This window comes from Pelmatolapia mariae, linkage group LG16_19 (assembly GCF_036321145.2).
Source record: "Pelmatolapia mariae isolate MD_Pm_ZW linkage group LG16_19, Pm_UMD_F_2, whole genome shotgun sequence".
NCBI classification, from domain to species: Eukaryota; Metazoa; Chordata; class Actinopteri; order Cichliformes; family Cichlidae; genus Pelmatolapia; species Pelmatolapia mariae.
In genome coordinates this window covers 13,431,050-13,440,330 of record NC_086241.1, presented here as the reverse complement: position 1 = coordinate 13,440,330, position 9,281 = coordinate 13,431,050, and the positions used below count along the sequence as shown (strand labels likewise).

The 9,281-nt window shown below is 38.6% G+C and overlaps 1 protein-coding gene across 1 annotated transcript; it reads left to right on the top strand.

The window, feature by feature from the left end:
- Window positions 1-2,191: 2,191 nt before the first annotated feature.
- On the top strand, window positions 2,192-7,486 carry LOC134644183 (tubulin alpha chain-like). Its single transcript, XM_063496947.1, has 4 exons — window positions 2,192-2,296; window positions 5,729-5,951; window positions 6,064-6,212; window positions 6,331-7,486. Exons 1-4 carry the CDS (start codon window positions 2,294-2,296, stop codon window positions 7,303-7,305), a joined length of 1,350 nt encoding a protein of 449 aa, XP_063353017.1. The 5' UTR covers window positions 2,192-2,293; the 3' UTR covers window positions 7,306-7,486.
- The last annotated feature ends 1,795 nt before the right edge of the window (window positions 7,487-9,281 follow it).

Genomic DNA, 9,281 nt, shown 5'->3' with positions numbered 1-9,281 from the left:
ATTAAAGCAGTCTTACATTACATTTTAGTACAGTAAAACATAATGAAGGTAAAAACTTATTTTTTCCAACTTAGCATTTAATGCTACTCCTCCACAAGCAGGGATTTCACTGGAAAAACACACATCCTGTTATGTGATTTTTCATCAAGGGTGTTGCATAAAGCTGTAACCCACTTCTATTATTTGAGAGTATAGTTCTCCAATGTCATAGAATTAGTTTTTAGACTAGTGGGTCATAACAGTGTTAGGGCTGGGAAAAAATGAGATGACCTTTGCGACCTAGAACAAAGCAGAATGACAGGAAAGGATTTAAATAATTTCTGTGTTTCTGTGAGGTCTTTATATGTGTAAAAAACAAAGTAAAAGTCAGCATAAATTAACTGTATACTGATTCCTTAGAAGATTATAGTATAATTTGAAAAGCAAAACAAGCATAGCATCAGTGGTATAAAGCTAAAAAAAAAAAGAAAAAAAAAGAAAAGAAATCATTGGGCATGAATAGCTTATTGTGTAACATTATACTATAGGATATTTCTAACTAACTCGGCAGGTCATGACAACACTTTCTTTAAAGTTAACACATTTTGGGATCAGTTAAATTTCAATTCAGTTGTGTTTACATATCGCCAAATCATAACAATAGCTGCCTCTAGGATCTTATATTGTAAGGTAAAGACCCTACAATAATATAGAAAAAAAACCAACAATGAAACAACCCCCTATGAGTAAGCACTTGGCAAAAGTGGAAAGGAAAAACTCTCTTTTAACAGGAAAGGACCTCTGGCAGAACCACGTTCAGAGAGGAGGGCCAGAGGACAGCCATTGTCCATGACCGTTTGGGGGTGAGACAAAGAAAAGCACAATCCAAAGACATGCCACTCATGGGGTTAGGTTAATTGGTGATTCCAAATTGCTCATAGGTGCAACTGGTTCTCAGCCTCTCTGTTAGTTAGCCCTGTGGCAGACTGGCAACTTGTCCAAGGTCTGCCTTGGTAGCCGCAATAGTACCCCCTCACCCAACAAGGACAAGTGGAAGTTTATCACTTCCAAAATCTTGCCATATACTAACAAAGGCAGCAGAATTTTAAGTATAGTTTTAAAGATAAAAGACATTTTGTGAACATTTGACCTAATCTGACTTTGCAAAAGAGGTTCAAACAAAATTAATCTTTAGATTCCTCACATGCCATTCCCTATACGCACATATAGGGAATGGCAATAAGAATAGGTCTATATTACACTTTGACGTTCAGATCACTTTATTGACACTGAAGACAAGGTAAAAGTTCAAACTTGTAGTCATAGTTACTAAGTTATAAAACTTTTTGTCAGTTTTCGATCAGTAAATCATTAAGTTGAACTTGAGGGCCTTGGTGGATGTAAGCCAAATTTTAATGGATGGCTATCATCAACTCCCTCTAAAGCAGGGGTGTCAAACTCCAGGCCTTGAGGGCCGGTGTCCTGCAGGTTTTAAATAAGACCCCGGGTGAACACACCTGAATCAAATGATTAGTTCATTACCACCTCGAGGCCTGGAGTTCGACACCTGTGCTCTAAACCCTGACAAATTTTAATCAGAATTCACTCAAAACCTTTCAAGCCATCGTCTTTTCAAACAGAATGACATGGAGATGCTACCAAAAACATGACCTCCTTGGCAGAGGTAATGAAAAAAATTGCAGGTTCCAATACGGGAGAGGGAAAAACAAAGACTACATGACGTCGGTTGTCACACATTTACTTACTCAGTGGGTCACAATGAAACTACTACGACCTCTAGCTTTCAAAATGTTAAATGACAGCATGACTGCACATCTCCACCCATTTTCAGGCATTTTTAGAGCTAATAATGCACAGTATTTTCTGCTGATGGTGCTGTGACCAAAAATAATCCAACAAGGTCTTGTAACAACAACAAGAAAAATGACTCGCTGACAACATGACCTTTTATGGCCACCTTTTTTCAAAAACAGTACAAATAGTTAGCGTCTTCTCTTCTACTACATAAAGGATCAAGTTCAGTGTTTTCTTCCGTTTCTCGTGCATCTTGCTCACAGTTATATATATTCAACTATGTCCGTGCTACACTACCCTGCACATTCCAAACGCGCGTCCACGTCAGAGACAAGTGGGAGTGGCTCGCAGCCTAATATACCGTAACAGCTCCGCGCCCACCTGACATTACTTACTCACTCGGACCACATTGACGGCCGCTGTGAGAGGTTACACATAACCTGAAGCCAGCTGCAACTCGTTTTTTTTCTTTGACGGGACAATCTACTAACAATCAACAATGGTAAGCATAACTCTGTCAGTAGACTGTAAAAATATTTCCTCTCCAAAGTTTAGTAAAGGTTTATCATCTATGAAATATTTCCTAAGCAGGTGCATTTCCACAGTATGCGCCAACGAATCTATTTAAATGTTCCAGATTTAAAGTGGGTGATGCAGAGATTCTTGTTACTGCTCCCCGTGTGGCCTCCTGCAGCAGAAATAGATTTTTAGCTTCAATGATTGGCAGTAAAGCTGAGCTGACTGCTGTCCTGGATAAGCAGTGGTGATGATTAGACACTTTCACCTCACCAGAGACAAGCTATACAAAGCAAATTTTACTCGCGGGGGGGTTGCTGTATTAACAGTCTAGTGGTTTTCAAATTAGGGAACTGTTTGGTTCTTTCAAATAGCTTTGAGAATACGAATAAATAAAAATACTTCTTTGCTATAAGGCGTGCGTTGATTACAACCATAGCCCTTTTGCAAGTGTGGCATGTAGGTATGTCTCACATCTATTATCAAATCCAAAGTAAGTCTCAGTGTGTAGTTCTGCAGAGCAGGAAATAATTTCTTGTTTGTCATGTTAAACAAACAGTGGCATAAATTAAATTCATGGCCTATTTTCTACATTTTCAAAAATAAAAATGTAAAATATCATTTTTAAAAAATACAAATCACCTGTTTATAATCAAATAAAACAAACCTTTCCCATCTGAGATGGATATGATCTTGGACCCTCAATTATTGGCTCTGATGTGCGATGTGATTACTGTGTTATGTTGAATTTTTAGTCACATGTTTAACTGTCAGGAAATTCAGCTAACACACACACACACACCTGACCTTTTACCTCTGTTTGCTCTGTGTAGTGTAAACACAGCTTGTTAGTACTGTCAGTACTGCTTAAACCAAATGGTATCACTGTGTACACTACAGTATACCCAGCTTGATTAAATTGACCTAATGCATAACATTTAGTTCCTGTATGGCAACTGTAGGATTCTTTTGTTTCTTTAGTGTATATATAACAATGTCCTAAATTAATACATCTACACAGACAGAGCACTATACATAAATTCACAAACTGTGCCGTTCCTTAAGCAATATATATTCCACAATCAGGCTAAGTATTACACTTAACGACAACTTTAGGCACACCTAAACATGTTCTGGAAGTGCTAAATTCAAAAGAGAGGCTTTCCTTTGATCCAAAATCTGCAGAGCAAATGTGCTGAAAGGTGACAGCTAAAACCGTGTTACATGAATTGTTGATGGCGCCATCAACCTGCTTGGCTAGTATTGCATCCTCGCCATGCAGCTTTTCAAATAGGTCAGCAACTTTGATTTATTTTAAAACTATCAGAAGTTAGACATATTAATTATTTATCAGAATTCAATGTTGAACCATCCCCAGAAACATGCTTTGATTTTTAAGGGGTTTATATCAGGAAAAACATCGCAGGATGGTCTTGATGAGAAATGATCAACTAGAAACTATGAAAATCCATTAAGTAGGTTTTAGGTTAGATAAAGCAGATTCTGGGGCAAGTGCGGTATTATACAGTGCATGTGGCTCAAGACTCAAAATGATTAATGAATGTCAGACTGGCAAAATGTGTCTTACATGTTGGACCTGACCAAGGTTTATATACAGGCAGAAGTACTGGCACAAAGAAATGCAAGTAAATGGTAATAACCGAATGTTCAACTAACATTCAATTATACAAGGTGACCATTTATATGGCAAGTGGTTCTCTTGGAGGACTCTAAAACAATATGAACAAAATACATGACATATTATTCATCTATTGATTCTTGATCTCTTTTTTTTTCCAAACGTGTACTGTGAGAGTGGGCATTAAGAAATCAGTTTCCATGCCTCCTGACCTAAAAAATCTTTTACAAACTATTATTATGTCTTTATATTTTCCTTTCTTACACTCCGTATGTGTCAAGCTTGTGACTAGTTATTTCCAACGCGGGCTTTTTAACCACTGACAAAACTGGAATGTCAAGTAAGTGTTGAAACACCTCAGACATGTTTGTGTTTCTGTCGACACACCCTGACAGTCTGAATGAAAATTAAGTTTGACAGTTGGAGAGAGATTTATCTATGACAAAGACCTAAATATCTACAACTTACTGTACTCATACTTATAGACATAAAAATATCTCAGCTTCCAAACAGCAAAATCCTTCTAACACACACTTTCAACAGATACGTTACAAAAGGTCTACTGTTTTGGGGACTAGCAGTCAGTGTTTACAGGAATAGCCAGCCCTCACAGCTAGGTGTCAGGTTTGCATGAGGAACCCAAAATAACTGTTCCACAAAGCTCTGCTAACCTAGAAGCCTAGGCAAGTATGAGGGTCATCACTGATAAGTCTGCAAGAAAAATGGCTATGTGAATTATAAGACTTAAAATAGTGAATATATCCAAGTATATTTGCGTCAATAAATGAAATATGGTCACTCTCTAGAAAACTTACACCACCAATACCATGGTGGTCTGAGTCACCATCTGTTCACAGAGAAAGGGAAAATTGGGGACATGTAAAAATAGCTGCCTGACATAAACTAGTGTGGAAATACAGAGTACCACATGTGACAAGTTGTTGAAATATAAACTGGGTAGACTTATTTTTCATGTATGCCCCAAACAAAGATGGTATAGCTCAGAGTTTACACAAAATTCCCAACAAGAGGCTAGCATTCAGTTTAAAGTTTTATGAGCTGGATCTTGAAGTTCAAAGATTAGGTTTGTTCTCTGGCATTCATATTATTGGAAAACATAGCGTTTACATAAAATTGCGAGACATCATCCCATTATCTGAAAATATGAATATTTTCAGCATTTAAATGGCATGTCAGACTGTAACAATCTCACTGGTAGAAAAATCAAGTTTTACCACAAAGCAGTCTGTCTCTGTGTGATCTAACACCCAAGACATGTAAAGTGATACAGCAAAAAGCCTTCTTTTGTTCTCTGTATAATGAATAGCTAAACCATTTTTCAATTTATTTTAGGCTTCACATGCATAAAAATACTGAGGAAAACAGTGCAGGCTTTGCTTGCCAGTGAACTGTTGATTTTTTTTTTTTTTTAAATTTAGGTCATGTTTAAAGTATAACAAATGCTTAGTTGCTCTCTGGACTCAGCTTCCATTCCAGCTCCTGAGCTCCTGACTGCTCATAGCAAATGCATGACATCCAGTGACAGCTGCAGCAAAAATGTGTTTTGCTTGTTAATCTTCTTTCTCACGCATCTTTGCTTCCATCTAGTGGCTGAGTTTCCAGATTGGTTGCTTGAATTCTGACAGCAATTGTAAAATATAATTATGCCCAAATTTGTGGTATTTTAGTGTAATCTGTGTTTCCTTTTCTCCTGTATGTATATATGTGTGAATATATACACTGAATTTATGTTATCTTGCTCATTTTTCTGTCTTGCAGCGTGAATGCATCTCTGTCCATGTAGGCCAGGCTGGTGTCCAGATGGGGAACACCTGCTGGGAGCTCTACTGTCTAGAGCATGGAATCCAGCCAGACGGCCAGATGCCTAGTGACAAGCCCATCGGTGGCCATGATGATTCCTTTACCACCTTCTTCAGTGAAACTGGGGCTGGAAAGTATGTCCCCAGAGCAATCTTTGTTGACCTGGAGCCCACTGTCATAGGTAAGTAGGGCTCTGAATTTGGCCTTAATTTAACAAAAAAAACATTTAATAAAAAGCACTTCCTATAATAGATGAATTTGTATTCTTAGCGCTTGCTCTTTTGATTTCCCAGATGAAGTTCGAACAGGAACATATCGTCAGCTCTTTCACCCTGAACAGCTGATCTCAGGAAAGGAGGATGCAGCTAACAACTATGCCCGTGGACACTACACCATTGGGCGAGAGATCATTGACTCTGTCCTTGACAGGATCCGTAAACTGGTAAGTGATTAATTAAAACATGGGGATTCCCTTTAATGTTGCCCTCAACTGCACAAAATCTGACATTCAAATCCCACTCTGCACAAATAGCAAACTTTGTGATATTTTCTCCACACAGGCAGATCAGTGCACTGGTCTTCAAGGATTCTTGGTCTTTCACTCCTTTGGTGGAGGCACTGGCTCTGGTTTCACCTCCCTCCTGATGGAGAGACTCTCTGTTGACTTTGGCAAAAAATCAAAGCTTGAGTTTGCCATCTACCCAGCCCCCCAGGTTTCCACAGCAGTGGTGGAGCCTTACAACTCCATCCTGACCACCCACACCACCCTGGAGCACTCTGACTGTGCCTTCATGGTGGACAATGAGGCTATTTATGACATCTGCCGCAGAAACCTTGATATTGAACGTCCTTCCTACACCAATCTCAACCGCCTTATTAGCCAAATAGTCTCGTCTATTACAGCGTCACTTCGTTTTGATGGAGCCCTGAATGTTGACCTGACAGAGTTCCAGACCAACTTGGTGCCCTACCCTCGTATCCATTTCCCTCTGGCCACCTATGCTCCGGTCATCTCTGCTGAGAAAGCCTACCACGAGCAGCTGTCAGTGGCTGAGATAACCAATGCCTGCTTTGAACCCTCAAACCAAATGGTGAAGTGTGATCCTCGTCATGGTAAATACATGGCCTGCTGTCTGCTGTATCGTGGTGATGTGGTGCCCAAAGATGTCAATGTGGCCATTGCGGCAATCAAGACCAAACGCACCATCCAGTTTGTGGACTGGTGCCCTACTGGCTTCAAGGTGGGTATCAACTACCAGCCTCCAACTGTGGTTCCTGGTGGAGACCTGGCCAAGGTGCAGAGGGCTGTCTGCATGCTAAGCAACACCACAGCCATCGCTGAGGCCTGGGCCCGACTGGACCACAAGTTTGACCTGATGTACGCCAAGAGAGCCTTTGTTCACTGGTATGTTGGGGAGGGCATGGAGGAAGGAGAGTTCTCAGAGGCCAGAGAAGATATGGCTGCTCTAGAGAAGGATTATGAAGAGGTGGGGATTGATTCATTTGAAGAAGATGAGGAAGGAGAGGAATATTAAACAGGGTCAGCTGTCATTTAGTGTTTTCAGGGGAAAATTAATCCTGGTAGTAGTTATTTATTGGAGGGGGCGGGGATAATATTTTGGATTTTAATCCAGAAATGTAACTTTTTATTTACCCTTTAAAACAGAAAAATCTACCTAAAATCTATATCTGTTTTGCCAATAAAATTTTGTTTTGACAGCTTTTATGTTTGTTAGGTTCTGTTAATATAATAAATGAGTGAATCTTTATTTTTGAACTATTGTGGCTCAATAAATCTCTCCCAACATATAGATTCTTTTTTTTTAACCCAATGCATCTCAAAAAGTATTTTTGTGTGTGTGTGTGCGTGTGTGTGTGTGTGTGTGTGTGTGTGCGCGCGTGTGTGTGTGCGCGCGCCTGTTCTTGTAACCTGTTAAAATCAGCATGATACTGCCATCTATTGGAAGTTATTCACCTTTCAGGACACAAAGTTGTCTCGCCAATTGGGTAACTTCTCAGTTCCTTTGAAATACGAAACACATGATTGTTTAGACTTGTTGATTTCTTTAGAAAAGTGGGTGTGTTTTAGAATTTTCTGGGAGTTGTTTGCAGCCACAAATACCAGCTCCTCAATCTCCTGATATTACTCTGTCAAGCTGCAGTGAAAGCCACTGTAAGAAGTTACATAGAAGCTGAAACCAGTTGGGACTTGCTTTTCATTCAGGGCCAATCTACCAACAATCAACAATGGTAAGCATAATTCTGTCAGTAGACTGTGAAGAAATTTCTTCTTCAAAGTTTAGAAAGGTTTATCTTCTATGAAATGGTTCCTTAGCAGGTGCATTTTTGCAATATGTGTCAACGAATGTTCAGTAGATCTATTTAAATGCTCCAGATTTAAAGTGGGTGATGCAGGGATTCTTGTTACTGCTCTCCGTGTGGCCTCCTGCAGCAGAAATAGATTTTTAGCTTAATGACTGGCAGTCAAGCTGAGCTGACTCCTGTCCTGGATAAGCAGTTTTGATGATTAGACACTTTCAACTCATCAAGAGATGACCATTAAAATTACAAAGGAGATTTAAGGTAGATAATAAAGAAAGAAATAAAATGTCTTTTTATTAAGTCTAGTGTTTTTTCAAATTGAAGTACATTTTTTGGTTCTTTCAAATAGCAATGTAGGATACAATTAAAAAAAAAACAAATCATTCTTTCATTCATCTATGACCTGGTTACTTCCTACTTCCTTAAGTTTAAAACTTCACAAAAATCACATGTTATTAGTCAAATGGCACAAATACCCCCTACCTGAAAGAGACATGATCTTGCAGCCTATAATACTAATAACTAAATAAAAAGAAAAAAAGCTAATAATTGTTTGTTACAAGGTGTGGTGATTAAAACCATAGCCTCTAAGTCAGTGTGGAATGTAAGTGTATCTTTTACATCTTTCAACCTGCAGAACAGGAAATATTTTTCTTTAAAATTCAAGTAGCCCTCTTAAACATGCAGGTATGTACAGTATTTGCAGATTAAATTAATGGCCTGGCTGATACATTTTTAATAAGTTTAAAGTTTTTAGAATTACTCTTAATAATCAGGCATGATGAGACATGACCTTGCAGCTTCTACAAATGGCTCAAATGGGTGCTGATGCACTGCATTTTTAGTCACATATTTCACTGTCAGAAAATTCTGCTCGTTAGTGCTGTTAATATTACATTATAAATAAATTCATAAATATCATGCCATTCCTTGTGAAATATATTCAGTTTAAATATTGCACTGTGTTTAAAGAAAAGGTCACAAAGATACACAGAAATATGTTCTGAGAGTAAATTAAAAAGATTCCTTACATGCCAAGTGTGCTGAAAGGTGATAGTTACAACTGTGTGCAACAGTAGTTCTAATCTGAAATGACATGAATCTTTGATGCCACCATCAACCTGTTTGGCTAGCATTTAATCTTCACCAAGCTTTTCAAATATCATATAGGAGACACACACAGTGATAT